The following is a 17,005-nucleotide window of genomic DNA, read 5'->3' as shown; positions in this document are numbered from 1 at the left end:
TCATTTACACCATGCAATCCTAGGATAAAGTCAAAATAAGAGCAATGGGGTAAGCAGGCGAAGGCAGAATTTGTCCCACTGAAACCATCGTCCTTCTCACAGTTATTTCCTATTATTATCCTCTAGTGTCTCAGAAGTGTGACTTGGAGGACACTGACTTGTCAATGGCCAGCACTGTGCCTAATGAAAGTGCAGAAGATAATCACATGCAAACCCTGATTTCTTGGGGCTTTTCAGAGATCATTCAGCAATCACTTTCTTGTATGCAGAATCAGATGGCATCTTCCAAAAACCCCCAGAAGAAGTCATTACCAGCTGGACAGAAGGATCATCAAAATATGTGTGTTCATGAAAACACTGGTAACTGTGTACAAAGGCTCCTGAGAGTCACTGCACGTTAGGTGCTGTTTCCATTCCATTTTCATTCTGCACCATTGTTTACTATTGATATAATTGCTGCTGCCATATCACATAATATTTCTGTTCCCCAGAGCATCCTGCCTATTTCTGTTCCCCAGAGCATCCTGCCTCTTCCTGAATGTGCCACATGTATCTTTATCCATTGCAGATACAATCAAGCATTTTTGATGCTTTAATATCATAATGTTTAAATTCCCACTGAATGATTTTGCTTCTCAGCTTCCCATTTATATAGCTAGCTATTCTAAGTCTGACGGACAAAAGTTTTCATGCTCCCAGGGAGGCGTAAAGATCTCAATGTCTCTGCAGCTAAACCTTCTTTCTGTGACAGTTCCCTTCTCCCCTGCTGCTGCTGCTGCTGGGAACAAATTCTACCGCAAAAGTATTATCTAGGTAGGGAGCATCCAGCCAGCCCTTCCCTTAGCAAACAGACAGTTTTCCCTGTTCATAGAAAGGTCTGTTCTGGCATCCAGTCTTGGTGCAACACCCATTCCTGATAGCAGGAGTCAGGTGCAAGTATCTAAAGCAGATAGGACCAGAGAGAGAGGGTTCGGTGTGCCTCGTGACACTCCCCGGTCCTGCGTTTCACTCACAGAGGGGAGCAGTCACTTTTCCTTTCTGTATGCTTTAACAAGTTCCTATGGAATTAACTGACTGGTTTTTCAGGGGAAACTGCTGTATGTCATTTGAACATGCCTGCAATGAAAATTCCTGTGAGCTGCACCACCTGCGCTGTGAAGAAAGAGTTTTGAACTAGCCCTGGACAAGCTTCAGTGACTTACCCGCTTATTAACCTAATGACAGGAAGCCACATCCATTACAAATGGCCCAGTCCTTCACCCAAACACTTCAACAGCAATAGGATCTGCCCCAGAATAAAGGCCTCACAAACCTTCTGCCCTTCAGTGGATTGATTTGAAAAATACTCTTCAGCCCCTATCCTTTCTTTTCAAAAAGGAAAAGATCCTTTGCAGAGATTAAAATGAATTTAATATTTCACAGTCTGGTATTTACATCGCATCTGAGGCAGGGATTACATACCCCACTACAAAAATGTTCCAGTAACAACTCCAGCAGGTTGTACAGTTGTAGCACAGACACCAGGCTGCTGCAAAACAGAACAGAGCCAGGCTGCGTTTGAAACGTGCTGCTGTTTGCTCTTTGCCTAGAACTTCCCACACCACTCCCTCCTGTTACTCCTAGAATCCATGTCATCTCCGCACCAGGTTTTTGCATTAGTCATATGTCCCCTTTGGGTTACACTTTGCATTGTAGGCAATCAATTATCTTACAGGTATTTTCACTTCCAAGGCTTAAATCCATTGGGCCTTCCTGAGTCAAGAGAACCATAATGGTACCAACACCTAGGGGTGTAACACAGCGAGGGTTGGATCTGAAAGACTTTTTAGGGAAGAGTAACAAGGTTTCCATTGAGGAGGCACCTGTTACTTTCACTACTACTGTTGGATTAAGTAGGTTCTAACTATTCCCTTCCCCAGCAAACCAATGTGTACAATAGGCTTCTGTGACTGTCGGAGCTGGGACTCCCAAAGGAGCAAAAGTGGGGGTTAAGTACCACTGCAGTTCTCCTTTGGGAGCCTAAAGCCTAGTCCTACTCCACTGACTTCAACGGCAATTTCTCCACTGACTTCTGGGGTGGGGAGGGAGATTAGTCCCCTAGACCAAAGAGTTTTCCCTTGTGATGTTTGCAACTGGGAGAAAGGGGTTAGATGGGGCTCCTCCTGCACATATTGTAGCAAATTTGGAACAACAGTTTATCCTGGGAAGGGATCTGAGCTCATTGCAGGAGCCTGGAAGGTTTTTCTCTCTTTTGAATTAACGAAGCTAAGCCATTTCAGTCTCTTTTTGGATAACCAAGTAAACTGCACCAGGCACAACAGACCAAACAGAGAGAAATTCCCCTCCCCACCCCACCCCCCCCCCGCATTAATCTGAAATACTGTTGCAAACATGAGCAGTAATTTGGCTCCTAAGACTTAGATCACAGCGCTCAGATTTGGAACTAAAATCCTGATCAGTGCAATTAATGAGAAAGGAAAAACCAGCCTCGCTTTGCTCAGCGAGTCTATTGTCTCACGTCAGGTGTCTTCAGCAAAGCATCAGATGTTTCAGTCTGCACTGTCATTTCTGCTAAACAGTAGGCCAGATTCTGATGTCAGTCACCCTGAGACAAAGACAGAGCATCTCCCCGTTGACTTCAGTGGAGTTACTCCAGTTTATCCCAATGGAAGGCAGATCAGTATCTGGCCCCTGTCTGCAGGAACTCTTCCTGGAAACCAGTCTTCATTAAAAAAGAATGAAACAAAGATGGGGAAGATTTAGACATTGATTTTTAAAACCCTGACAATGATACCTAATCAAGACCTTGGGGGAAAATATGGTTCTCCTGGTAATTATTTTATCCTATCTGAATATGTGGCAGGAAACGAAGGAAGCCATTTTTTCTCTTTGTAATTGTCAACAGAGTCTACGTGACTCAAGAATTTCTTGGCATGTGCACCCCGATGCAGAGGGAAAACATGGAGTGAAAGGGAGTCTTGCAACTGCATTCAGAACCCATTACCATTGCCTCAATAGCAATCGCTGCTTCAATACCTCAGAGGTGGCATTAACCAGTACCTAGCACGGTTTTTCACTTCCAGAAGAGAGGTTTCCCAGTATTCCAGGCTGGAGGAGTGCATTCGTCCCCTTCTCTGTAATCCTCAGTGCAACTCCAAGGAGTGAGCATCAGTCCGCTGTCAGATGCACTGTAGTCAGAACCATAAAGTGCTCAGAGGGACAGCCATCCTATCCCAAAACTGCTGCGTTCCTGCCGCCACCGGAAAGTCCCGTTCACGGCTGTGCAGAACGTGACAGGAACTTCCCGCAGCTGAACGAACATGAGATTGTGCCATTTCGCAATGCTGGCCATCGCAACGCAGACGCCTGCCAGAGAAACCCTCAGGAAAGAGTTCCACAGCAACTACCGGGTGACCTGTGGACAAAGGACAAGAGCACGTCACAGCAGAGCCTAGCAACCTATTGACCAGTAAGGCAGGGCCAGGGGCAGCTCTAGACATTTCGCTGCCCCAAGCAGGGCGGCGTGCCGCGAGGTGCGCTCTGCTGGTCGCCAAGAGGGCGGCAGGCAGCTCCGATGGACCTCCCGCAGGCGTATCGGAGCCGCGGGACCAGCGGACCCTCTGCAGGGACACCTGCGGTAGGTCCACCAGAGCCAGCTGCTGCCCTACCGGCAACCGGCAGAGCGCTCCCCGTGGCATGCCGCCCCTGGGCAGGGCTAAATTTGCGTGTTCTCCTAAAACTGAAGCGAACTCGTATTGTTTTCCAGACCTACTAACTTCTAATTGCTTCCTGCATTCCCTAATGTAGAACACTGAGAAGGGATTTGGAAGAAGGCAAGATTTTGTTTCCTTGTGTTCCCTTGCCGGTCTGTATCTGCCTGAGGGCTCTGATACGTAGATGTGAGCTCTTTGCCGCTTATTGTTCGGTATCTAGCATAAGGTGGGCCCAGTCCTTGATTCTACCACACTATTGATAACAATAAAGTCTCAGGGCCATGGTGTTGGAAGAAGGAAGCAAAATGTAAAACCTAAACTGCGAAGAGCTGGGGTCATTGCCTGTGGCAAGAAACAGCAGCAGGAGATTTTCCAAGGGTGGTTTCCTCCATATTTTCCTCAGGATCTGATTCTCCATTGCCTAGTGTAGTCACAGGCCCCAGGGCAGAAGGGTGTCAAACACCATGATTCTGATTTGGAAGCACCACACGCTGCTGCCAGTGACTACAGTGTTGGGCCAGGCCCAGGCTGTTTTCACGCGCAGGGTGCAATCACAGTGGGAGGTGTGAGGGGCTCCTGCCCTCACCCCTGTAGCCCTGCTGGAGCTGGTAGGACCACGTGGGTGTAACTCATGGAACCATTAGACCTCAAGTGTCGTATCTGAATCTCCTCGAGTTCACACTAGCAGGGTTTCAGTCCCCCTCTGCACTCACTTTGCAAAGATTTCATTGACAACACAAGGTGCAGCGCAATGGGGAATGGGTCACTCCTGATTGACATTGGTGTGCATTGGGGGTACCTCCACTAAAGATGATACTTACACTGGTGTAAAGGCAGTTTAAAAGCAGAATCAGGCCCACTGCACAGTACTGAAATGGCAGATCCAAAAGGTCGCTCTGTAGAGGGAGTTCTGCCTAGCGGTCATAGCAGAGACTGGGGCTCAAGAATCTTGAGCTCTATTTCCAGCTCTAACTCACTGCATGGCCTTGGGTGAGTCATTTCCCCTCTGCGTGCCTCAGTTCCCCAACTGTAACCAAGAGGTAACAACCCCACTGCATAGGAACAGCCTGCGGCCTATTCAGTTCTTGTTGGTGGCAACGGAATAACAATCTAAATGCAACTCTTGCACCATGCAATCTGCAAAGGAAGATGCAGCTTGCACAAGCCCCTTAGACAGACTGTAGGGACGTGGATGTGCGTGAGTGTGTCACGTGTGTATTTCAGAGAGAAAAAAAAAGTATTTAAAAATTGTCTTCCAGCCTTTTAAACTCTGGGTTATAATAGTGACCATGGATAGTTTTACAACCTTCAGATGTTCATATCCTATTTACCATAACAATGTCCTTTCTTACTGATTTCATAGTAGGTCTAGAGATTTCTCTCCACGCACCCATCAGAAGTGTAGATGCATTTGAAATATTGCTATTTAAATTCCATTCCTGGTCACTTGTGCATGCCAAGTACCAGGCATGTTCAGCAGGAACAATTCAGCAAATCCATTGCAAAATGGAAGATCAAACTGGAAGCATTAAAAAAACAAACAAACAAAACAGGATAATTTGTGCACAGCACAGACCCACAGTTACAGGGGTGAAATGTGCTTATTACTCAACTAGCCAGCTGCTAATACAGCACCAGTTAAAGCCAAACATTCAAAGAGGAATGGAGAGAAGCGAAAGGAGCAGGGGAGCTGGTTTAAATGATGCAGAGAGAGGAAGGAGAGTGAGTGATTCTTCCAGTAGAACTGTTCAGACATTTTTCATCAAAACAATTTTTGATTAAAACTGCCCTTTTTGTCTAAATCAAAACATTTCTAAAAATGTGTTGAGGAGGAGGAGAAAAAGGAAAGGAAAGGAAAGGTGGAGACTAAGAACAGGAGGTCAGGCTCAGTGGGAGTAGGAGCCTCCTAGCCTGTGGTAGGCCAAGCAGTTGTAAAGCCTGTATATAGTTGAAAACTGGTGGTGGGAAACTGATCATGAATAAAGAACATGGGTGTTGCACCAGACTAAAATGTCCCTGATTCACAGAGGAGAGGGGCTTCGGAGGGGAGCAGCAGGGGTACCTCGTTACAGGGTGGCAGCATATTTTCAGTGCTGCCAACTCCAGCAATTTTTTTCATGAGTCTGGTGATATTTAATGTTTTCCCTAATGCTCCAGGTCCTGGAGTCATATGATTATGAGAAAGTCTTAGCTTTCATTTATTTAAAAAAGAAAAATAAGCTTCTAGCTTTCCTGGCTGCAGAGAAAAGTTTGAAAATGTGTCCCTTTAAATATTCAGAAATCAGATGGCAAATAAAAATAACCCAACATTTATTATTTTTTAATTCTTATAATTTTTAAACCAATGCCATGATTTTTGGGAGTCTGTCTCATGAGTTCTGACCACTCAGTGTCAATGATACTGTATTTTGCAGAGGTCAGTTATATAGAGTTTTAACAGGCAAATCCCCTCCCTGCTGAAAAATAATTTGTGACAAAGTTCTCCAGAGGAATGAGATCTCCCTCTTCGCACTCGGGGATGAACTTGACAACATCACACTCTCCTCTCATTTATCTGTAGTTTGAAATTATTTACCAAATGAGTTCCCTGAAGAATACTTGCTCTGGAGATTGTTTGCTAATGGAAATGGTCAAACTGCCGTAAGCAAGCAATCCAACACATCTAGCTGATTTTCCTGCTCGTGAACGGTGACTGAACAGACTTGAATAGATGCAAACGTATTCAATAGTTGCAATTATTTAACAGGATGTTTGACACAGATTTCCCCCTGCGGATTGTTTATGCACACACTGCTTTGGCTGCTGCTTCCAGTCTTGACATGTTGTAATTTGCTATTCATGTGGAGTGGTGGGAGCATGCCCAGAACTTTCTGAAAACCAGGCCTCTTTAAGCAGTCTCAAGAGGAGCACCAAAAACCACTGGGTGCTTTGGAAAATGCTGGACTCCATCTCCAGGTTGCAGCTAGTTCAGAGGGAAGGGCAGAAGAAACCAAAGTGCATCTTCAGAGGAGTACCATAAACAGCTTTATCCCCTGGCAGAGCATCAACACTGCTGCTGGGATAGACACCTGAACTGCAGCAGCTCCTGCACCCTTCACAACTGAACTGTCCCTTACAAGAACTTGGAGCCATCATGCTGACGTCAAATTAAGATAATGATGGGCTGGGGGGGAATTAAATAAGCAATATAAATGGGGGAAATGAGAATGGTCTGGAAATACAGCTGCAATCGCTCATCAGTATTTGATGCCTGTGCCAGGGGAGGCAGCTCTGACATTCATAAAAACAGTTTAGCACGAAAGTGCAATTTGGGGAGGAAAATAATAATAATAATAATAAATTAATCCCTGCCTCACTTTTTTGGAAGGATAATTATACTCAACTGTATGAGCAATGATTACAAAATTATGCAACTGATTAACCATGACATACATGTAATTACTAATGAGTTTGATAAAATTTTAATTATATCTTGTTCTCTGGGGCATTCAGCAAGCCATGAAAATAATAATCATGTAGTTCTCTGTCACAGATGATTGCTCCAGCTGGGGGAGCACTGCCATCCAAGAAAGCCCTTGCCTGAATCACACTGCTTTGGCAGAAGGCAGGTGATGAGGAATCTGCTGCTCCAGAGAACAGCTTGGGGAACCTAGCACCTCACTGCAATACCAGGATAGACTGCACTGCAAACCAGTCCTTTGTTAGCCAAGGACTAGTCCAGGAGCTGCTCTGATATCTTCCCCAGGAAAATCCCTCCACAGCTTCTACCTGGTAGCATCAGGGAACCACCTAACAAAACCCACCAAAGGAGTTAAACTCAGAACAAAACCCAGGACACTAACATGACGTTCGCCACCGTCACGTTGTTCATGCTGCTTGTGTGTCCCAGCCCTGGCCCCACCCCGTGTCCGGCAGGTCTATTTAGATGGCAAGCTCTCCACATCAGGCACTGACTGCTACGCTGGGTTGGTGTGTGGCACAGGGCTCCATTCTTGGTTGGTGTTCGGGAATTACCATAATCAGCGTGAAAGACAAAGAGATGTAAAAACTCTGGGCAAGGCGCCTCGCTTCTCTTTCTGCACCTGAGCACTGTGGAGGGACATTCATGGGCTGTGAGAAGAAGGGAGTAAGCGCACTGACATGAGGGAAGGGTGGAAGCTCCTCACACCAACGCAGTCAAAGCACTTGGGTTCTGCTCCATAAATCCTGCCAGCTCCTCCTGTCCTGAGCCCCTCCAGCTCTGCCAATGCCCCAAGCTCCAGATGGCTCACTCCATTTTCTATGGCAAACATCTGGCTCCAAACAGCACTGCACACATACCTTTGTCGTCTTGACTTTGTTGCCAGTACTGCAGCTCCATCCTGACAAGTCTGGCAGCACTTTACACTCCTCCCCTTCTAGACACGGCTCCATCTGACACCACCACTTCTGGAGGACTATGGAGGCTGAAAGGAGAGAGGGCCAGTGAGGAACAGAGCAGATATGGGCAGTGTGCCTACAGTTGGGCTGGATGAGGGGAGAGATGGAGACAGGGTGGGGAGTTAGTATTTACTTTTAGAGATGGCCAGCATTTCATCAGCACGAAGCTAGTTTACGGAGCAGATAACAGCTTTTTCCACATGATTGAAAGTTTTCAAATTGTTCGTCAACATTGAATCAAAAATTTGGGGATCTGTTTAATTCCTCCTCCCACTCCCTACTCCCACCTTCTCCAGTGATAAAAAAAAAAGGAGAGAATGGAGAAAAATCAAACCAAAAAAGGAGAGCTGATACTGCTTCTTTCAAGTCCAACTGAAAACACATTTTTTCATTTTGCTTTGATGAAAAATCAAAAAATTCCATGAAAATTAAAAAAAACATTTTTGATCATTTTTGCACCATTTTCTGGAATCCCTGTTTATTTATATTCCATCTAAATCAAACCACTTTGTGAAATTGGGTCGATTTCACCAGACTTTTGTTTAGAAATGGAAAAAAGTTCCAACAGTGTTGGAATGTCCCATTTCGACATTTTCTGAACAAAACATTTCCACTTTTTATTTTGAATTTTTTAAAGGTTGTATTATATATTATAATGTTTGCATAATTATATATTATATTGTATGATATAATATATAATTGTACAAACACTATGTTGATAAATATAAAATACTATCATGGAGCATGGCTGCCCCGCAGCACACCTTACTGGCCAAACGTGGCATTGCCAGCACTTTCTGCCTCAATTTCCATCCCCGAGGTGGGTCTCTTTGGCTCTCCATACATGCCTCTGTGCTGGAGATTTGGCTTAATCCCCTGCCAAGTTGCCAAGTCACAAACAAATGTAACCCTTCTAGGGCAGCAAATGTCCAAACTAAAAAGTCCCAACAAACAAAAAGATTCTTCTGCCCTCAACCCTCCCTCTGGGCCCTGTTCCCAGTTCCTTTTTGGATCTGGGATAAAGCACTTGCCCCCAAGATGGTTCTCCTTATGGTTCCACGCCAGACTGATCTCTCTCAGTCCTTTTTCAAGGCCCACCTGTCCATTAAGCTAGGCTCACACCTTCAACTGGAACACAACGAATTAATGATGGCACAGTTGTGGCTTACAGAGGCCAGTCACCCTGTGACAAATATATTATAATGCAATGCAAAACATTCTGAGAGTCTAAACTGAGATGAAACATTTAGAAGGAAGCGAAACGGACACAAAGTTTGGAATTTACCCCTGTGGGGAATTTGGGGGTTTTCACTCCCATCAGAATGAAGCCTGATTTTGGAATCTTTAAATGTTTTCTGAAATGGCACGTTCCCCGTCTGCACAGCTCTAGTCCCTGCACTCCCAGTTAAAGTGCCAGGGCGTGACTCCGTTGTCGCCGTGTGCTAGGGTGTCCTGGCAGCCGCAAGCACAGCTGGGTGAGCACTGTGTGGCCGTTTCTCTCCTGAAGTGGCAGTTCAGGGCTGTGCCACAGAGCCCCTCCCGAGGCCACCATGAGAGCAGGGACAAGCAACTGAACAGAGACGGGGCCCCTACATGCATTTGACTTGCCCAGGAATCATTAGGCACAGAGCAGCCATCATCAACTGTTCCAGCCCACAGCAAGCCGGCATCACCCAAGGACAGAAGGCATGCAAAAGCCCGTCACCATAGTAACCTAACGTTCAGCAACAGTGTGGTCTAAATTGAAGAATATTCATAATTTGAACCCCTCAGAGGCCAGAGAGGAGGCGCCCAATGAAACAGTGCCAGAACCATATTAACAGGGAGGTCATTAGGAATTAGGGATTCGACAGGAAACACCGGGCTGGCGCGAGGCATATGGAGAGGCGTTTAACCATGCTGAGCCACTGCTAGGTCTTTTCCAGTTTGCTTCTGAAGATGAAAGCCTTGTTAACGGTGGTAAACACAGAGCAATCTTAGCCCTCCTTGCAAATCTAACAGTGTCCTGCCTCGCTGCTCTTCCACCACGACCCCTCAGCATCTTTCATTCCCACAGTGGACCCCTTTTATGTGCATTCTGTCCCCGGCTGCCTGGCTGTTCCTGGTCACTGCCCACTGCACCTGCACCACATTTTAATGCCGAGCACAAGATGACTCGCTTCCTTTTTAATCTGCTTGTCTTTCTTTTGGTGCAGTGTGGGGTTCCCAGCACCAGGTGTGTGTGTGAGTGTGCGTGTGCGCGCGCGCGGGGGGGGGGGGGGGGCGCCTCACATCCTGTCCTTCTATTCTTGCCCCTGGGAAAGCTGTGCCAAAGTGAGAGCTGGGAGAGAAAAGCACTTGGGAGGCCTAGAGGCAGGACCTGGAGAACTGCGCAGTTGCATTATCTGCTGTGGTGGCAGCTGCTGGCAGCTGAGTGGGATGGGAGGGGCCGGCAGTGGACTGGATGAGTAACACTAAGGGTATGGCTACACTTAAAGCTGCATAGCGCTACCGCGGCAGCGCTTTGAAGTGTGAGTGTGGTCGCAGCGCCAGCACTGGGAGAGAGCTCTCCCAGTGCTGCACGTACTCCACCTCCCCGTGGGGATTAGCTTACAGTGCTGAGAGCCGCGTGGGGCACTGTTTACACTATTTACACTGGTGCTTTGCAGCGCTGTAACTTGCTGTGCTCGGGGAGGTGTTTTTTCACACCCCTGAGCGAGAAAGTTGCAGCGCTGTAAAGCACCAGTGTAGCCAAGCCCTAAGAAGGCTGTGAGAGTTTAGGCACCTGAAACCATCTTGCAGGTGAGCCGAGCAGGAATTGGCATCCATCTCAATGACACGAGAGCAAACGGAACCAGAGCCCTGGCCAAGAATATCCATGGTGGTTAGTGGTGTCGGGTGTCTAGAGGGTCTGAACTGTGAAATCAGGACCCTTTATGGCGTCTCAGTTTGAGCTCCTAAAATGGGCTCCTAAATCACTCGTCACTTCTTGGTCCCACTTCCCTAGGATAGTTCTGAAATGGCTTCACTCAGAGCTCTGCTTTGCCCAGCGAGCTCAGTGTCTCAATACAGGGGCTGTTCCTAATTAGCGCTGTCTGGCTGAAAACTGCTACGAGGCACAGTGCCAGCAGGCCGCCTTGTGAGGATCCAGCCTGGTGTATGGCTTTAAAAACAGTCATGAACACAGAACAGTATCTGGAAACAACTTTTGAACACATCCATCCCTGTCGTGCGGGCAGGGCCGTCACAGACAGTGTGACACAGACACAGACAGGTCCTTGGTGCTCTCATCAGGCTGGGCAAACATGAAACAGCTCCAAAGCACAGATAGGGAGGCAGGGCTAGGTTCTATTTCTGGCCCTACCACTGAGACCTTGGGCAAAGAATTCCTCTGCCCCCTCAGATCCCCATTCTAAGAGAGGGAGATGACGACACTCACCTCCTCCCAGCTGGAGGCATCGTGAATGAAAGCGAGAGCACCTGCGACAGATGGCACTAGACCAGTGCCAACTAGTTCTGTCTAGACTGCTGCACTTTGGGGAGGTTCGGGGTTATTTTAATTGTATTTTTACGCAATCTCAGGAGTACATAGAGTGTATGTACGGAGGGGTGCCCTGCTCAGTGTTTGCAGAAGTTCTAATGAAATAACTCAGGAATAACTACATTTTCCTGCTCATGTGGCAAGAGACTGGCACACCCAGGGCACGAAAGCCGTCTCTGACACTTCTGCTTATCAGGCACTTTGCAAAGACTGATTGCGGTGGGAGAACTCACCAGTTCAGCACATTTGGATTGAGAATATTTTTTTTAAAACATTCAGTGTTACAGATGTATGAAAAAGTCCCCACTGCTGGCAAAGTGTGGGAGAATAACCTCATCCTCAGAGGCTGGAGGGTAGGGGCGGCTCCAGGCCCCAGCACGCCAAGCACGTGCTTGGGGCAGCAAGCCGCGGGGGGCGCTCTGCTGGCGCTGAGAGGGCGGCAGGCAGGCTGCCTTCAGTGGTTTTCCTGTGGCAGGTCCGCTGGTCCCGCGGCTTCGGAGGACCTCCCGCGGCTTCAGAGGACCTCCCGCGCCTGAAGGAGGTCTTCCAAAGCCGCGGGACCAGCGGACCCTCCGCAGGCAAGCCGCAGAAGGCAGCCTGCCTGCCGTGCTTGGGGCGGCAAAATGCCTAGAGCCGCCCCTGCTGGAAGGGATGTTTCCTCCTCATCTTTCCCAGCAAAACCAGAAAGCGATTACTCATCTGTGAAAAGAGCCGTGTACTCACCATCCACGCAGGAGGGAGCCGCACGAGTCGTCCCTGCCACCTGCCCCGGGAAGCAGGAGCATTTCACCGTCTGGGAGCGCTCTTCGATCTTGTTTTTATTGCAGCATCTGTGGGCGGCGATGACTTCGCACGTGCCAGGCTCTATGTGCACTGTGGGGAGGCAAACAACCGCACCTGACCCGGAGCTGCGTGGCCAGAGCCCAGTCCCAGACTCTAGCCTGAACAGGCTCCAGTGGAGCAATGAGAAAGGCCTCTCCACTAGAAACAGACTGAGAAGCCCCATGAGCTGCACCAACACCAGACGGACCACACAGGCACCAGGCTTGAGGGATCCTTCCTAATGGGAATCGTTACAGACCCTTCGCCATCTTGCCCTCAGTCCCCTGTGTAACAGGGCAACGTTCCTCCTCATCGCAGAACGTGTGGCATGGAGACATGCAAGGAGCTGGCATGAGCTCCAGATGTCTCAGCCAGAGGAGGGGACCCCGTTAGCTCAGCAGGGCAGCCTGGCACTCTGTAAGTCGGGTTCTTACGCCCCGTCCATCAGGGCGGTGACTGAGTGCTGACGGCTTGGGATGGTCCGCTAGAACTGTAGGACGCGGTACGTTCTGCCATCATGTTCTCTCCCTCACCAGGGTTTGCGCTCTGGCTCCAGTAAGATGCTGGGGAGACTGGCGCACACAGAGCCAATCCAGCCACTGGCTCTCAGACCGCACCAGTGCATTAAGTCCACAGCATTGTCCCAACAGCAGTGAGCAGGTATAGTGGGAAGCTCAGGGAAAGACAGGACGCAGGGTACCCTGCCATCGCTAGCTAGCCCACTCCAGCAGCTGCTCAGTAAGAGCCAGCAGCACAAAGGCCAATGGGAGTTTCACCATCTCCCCAGCCGGAGAGCACCACTCCATGGCTGCAAGTGATTAACGCAATGTTTCCAAGGCAGGGTGCCTGCTGGAAGATTGGACATCTAGCCAGGTGCTGCTGCAGGAGTCCAAATCAGGCCTCAAGGCTGCTAAGCCCCTCCGGGTGGCTGTGTCCAATGGCTCCCCAGCCTATCTTTAAGTAGGAAGAGCACTGGCCCTGGCTTAGTCTCATCATACTGCTCAGAGTTCTATATACTCCTAATCACCCGTCCTGCTGAGCAGAATGAATAGCCTCTCCCCACGACGGAGGGAAGGGCTTTACTGAAATCAGTTAGTTGGTTAGTTAATTGGAACTGAAAATGAGATACAAACTTGATATGAGACCACAGAGAGAGGACGATGCCTCTCAGTGCCTGTGGCTTCAGTCAAAACATCATCAGCTCCAGCCCCGAATGTTACAACCAAAGGAATGCTCATTCCTGGCACTGTATCAGTGTGCAATCTGACATGAGTTCCAGCTACGGGTGTGTCTTAACTTCACAGCAACGCTGCAATTTTTTCCTGTTCAGCAGAAAGGGAGACTGTTGTTCTGCTGCTCTTTGCTCCTCATTAAAATATTAAGAAAGAAGGAAAACAAATGCACTGGCTTATCACCTCTGGGATCCCGGCTTAGAATCTAGTTATCATCTAAATCAATGCATTTCACTGGGTCATGGCCCACACAGCCACCATACAAATTAGCCAAATAGGTCTGGATAGACTTTGATCCCATGACCTGAGAGTGAGTGATCACTGAAGGTCTTGTTTAATGAGAACTGAAAGAAGTGACTGCAGCGCCACACTCTGTGACAACATCCCAATGTGTTACCAGGAATACACTGTCTTTGACCAATGCAGTGATCAGGAGTCAGGCTGTAATGGGGTTAAAGCTGTTATGCTTTTCCTATGCACCAGCACCATTATGCAGCGACGTATATGGCACATTTTCAAATTCAGCTGCCTAGCTGGACCCCCAAACCTTGCTCACACAATGCAGTTCCTGTTCCGCATGAACAAGGACTGCTTGGCCCTGCAAAGGGCAAACAGACACAGTAAAGGAGAAAATCTTAAACTGATGGGCTCTAAATTCTGGGGGAGACCAAGCACCTTTCAATCCAGAGCTCTTTCTAATGACAACCCAGCAATCCCGAGAGGAAAGTTGGTCTGCTCTGCACTGTCTTCTGTACCTGACTGATTTAACACTAATTTAATAACTGGGTGAAGAAAACAGTCTTGTTTTTAAGGCAAATTATTCATTTTGAAACATGAAAGACATTTAATGGATGAAACAACTTCTGCTGTCTCTGCCACAGGGCCCCCTACACTGCAACATCTTCAAAAGCAGCTATGGGATTTAGGAGCCTAAGCCCCACTTTCAGAAGGGATTTTAATGCTTAGGGGCCTGCACTCCGTGGCCTTTCAATGACACGTGGACTCGTAAGTGCCTCAGACATTTCTGAAAACAGGAATCGGGCTCCCAAATCACTATGGTGCTTTTCAGCCTTTTACCTAGAGTCTCACTTTTTTGCTGCCATTAATAACAAAAAAAAAAATCAGATAAAACCCCATTTAAGTTTACTTGGATTTTCACCTTGCAAATGTCCAGGCTCCCATGATTGAGCAGCCAGCCAGCCAGCCAGATCTCTGATGAAGGGGCTCTGTCACCTCTACTGAGGGCACATCCTGCTCACTCTGCTCTCTCTACAGCAGCAACCATCTTTGCGGAGGTGCTGAGACCCTTCCGCTGTGACACTGAGAGCAAGTCACCAACACACATCTCAGCCAACGAGCTGCCCTCAAAACCCTGCGGCAGCCCCAGGGCCACCACTGCCACACCAACTGCAAACAGAGTGCAAGGTAAACTGCACAATGTGGGAAATCGACATTAGCTGGATCCTCTCTAGCGAGTGGCTATGCACTAAATGGCCCGGGAGCCTGCTCCTGTCAGTACTGGACTTTGCTCCAGAGGACCCTGGCTCGGTCCTCTTTGCAGTTCAGTGTCCACATTCGGACACTGTCCCTTCACCCTCTTCTACTTCGTGCCCCCAGTGAATTGGGGTAAGTCTAAGATGGCTGCTGGTCATAAATTAATCTCTTACATTTACTGATTGGCCTGTGCACTTTTTTCATCTCCTGGTGCTAGAAGTTGATGAACACCAGTGTAAAGGAATAAACCAATGTGCTCAAAGACAGAAGCGTGTGTCTTAGCAATCACAACACTCCCGGCTCAGCACTGTGCCCGGTAGGCAATGCTTTCACTGGAGAGGTCATCAGGAAAATATATGAGTGAGAGCCATTTGATTTCAAAGGAGACACAGAAACTGAGAGGACTATGAATACTGACCCCTGTGCTCACCACTAAATCACTTGCAAGATCTCAAGCTTCAAAACTGATCTAGGATGTACAGAGTGGTAATTTACAACCCCCAAAAGTATTGCTGTATGAAGCCTGTGTCACGGAGTCACTGGCGATGCTTTGGAACTGCTCCCCACCAAGCCAGTCAGGACTTTGGGGAGCCTCCTCTCCCTTGGAGCAGACTTGTTCAGGGCAAGAAGCTCACACAGCTTCACCTCCTGGGCCTTTCCTTGGAACATTCAGCATCCTCTGCCCCTCCGTGCGCTTCCCACAGCGAGCCCGCCTCAGTGGGGTCCTGGGGAAGCCACCGGGTCCTGCACCCCCACTTTGCAGTCAGACATGACTCAGCCAGCCAGTAAAACAGAGGTTTATTCGATGACAGGAACAGGGTCTAAAACAGAGCTTGTAGATACAGCGAACCGGACCCCTCAGCCAGGTCCATTCTGGGGGGCAGTGAGCCAGACCCCCCACATCTGCCCTCCACTCCTCGACCCCAGCCAGCTCCAGACTAACAACCCCTCCCAGCCCCTCCTCTCTGCTCAGCTCCTTTCCCGGGCCAGGAGGTCACCTGATCCCTTTGTCTCCAACACCTTCAGCTGGCACCTTTGCAAGGGAGAGGCCCAGGCCATCAGTTGCTAGGAGACAGAGTGCCAGGCATTTAGGTGCACTGGCCCTTGCTCTGCAAGATACTTAAGAACTGCCATGGGGACACTGAGGCACCAACACAGTATTCAGAGAAAACATTAAGAACATTAAGAACATTCCCAGTTTGTCACATCTCTCTCCGAACTGAGAGAGGTCACTCCAGCCAGTGACCTGGGGAAGTTCGAACCCACCAACATTCCTATGGATGCCCCAGCATCTCTCCCATTCCTTGGTGTGAGTTACACCAGGACAGTCCAGTCTCACGCCCTCCCTTAGGTCGGGTGTGCTTGATGGCACTTGCAGGCCGCCTGTGGGAAGGTTTATGCAGCTTGAACCCTTTTGCTATCCCCAATACCTCTGGGGTTCAGACTGGGACGGGGTCTTCTCCCAGCACTCTGGGCTGCAATTCAGACTCTCTTGGTTAAGAGCACCCATCTTGGCCTTGGCCAGCTCTGGGCTTGGGCAGCCACTTCCCACTTTGTGGCCCAGACACAACACCTCTGCTGTCCCCCCTTGCACTTTCCAGCTTTTAACGTCAGTCCCACCTCCTTGAGGCAGCCCAGCCCCCTCTTCACCTGGGACACCTGTTCCTCCCAGGTCTGGCTAAAGATGCACATGTTATCAGTGTCTGCCAGGGCCAAGTTCTCCATCGCCCTCTGCTTGTCTAGAATCTCCCCAGGCCTAGGCATGGGGTGGGCATCGGACACTGTGATGGCTTTTAGCTTCTGAT

General features: G+C 48.7%; 1 protein-coding gene across 6 annotated transcripts in view; it reads right to left on the bottom strand.

Moving 5' to 3' along the window:
- Positions 1 to 1,388: 1,388 nt before the first annotated feature.
- TAFA3 (TAFA chemokine like family member 3) overlaps positions 1,389 to 17,005 on the bottom strand; it is a 77,081-nt gene continuing 61,464 nt past the window's right edge. For all 6 annotated transcript variants that reach the window (XM_030561739.1, XM_030561740.1, XM_030561741.1 and 3 more), the window contains 3 exons: positions 12,376 to 12,525; positions 8,034 to 8,158; positions 1,389 to 3,415 (listed from right to left, as the gene is read on the bottom strand). In XM_030561739.1, coding sequence (XP_030417599.1) covers positions 3,404 to 3,415; positions 8,034 to 8,158; positions 12,376 to 12,525 — 287 coding nt within the window. In that variant the 3' untranslated portion in view covers positions 1,389 to 3,403. The remainder of the gene's footprint in view (positions 3,416 to 8,033; positions 8,159 to 12,375; positions 12,526 to 17,005) is intronic.

Source organism: Gopherus evgoodei, chromosome 4, assembly GCF_007399415.2.
Source record: "Gopherus evgoodei ecotype Sinaloan lineage chromosome 4, rGopEvg1_v1.p, whole genome shotgun sequence".
Lineage (NCBI taxonomy): Eukaryota > Metazoa > Chordata > Testudines > Testudinidae > Gopherus > Gopherus evgoodei.
Note: the sequence above shows the minus strand (reverse complement) of the source record. Positions and strands in the feature narration are given on the sequence as shown.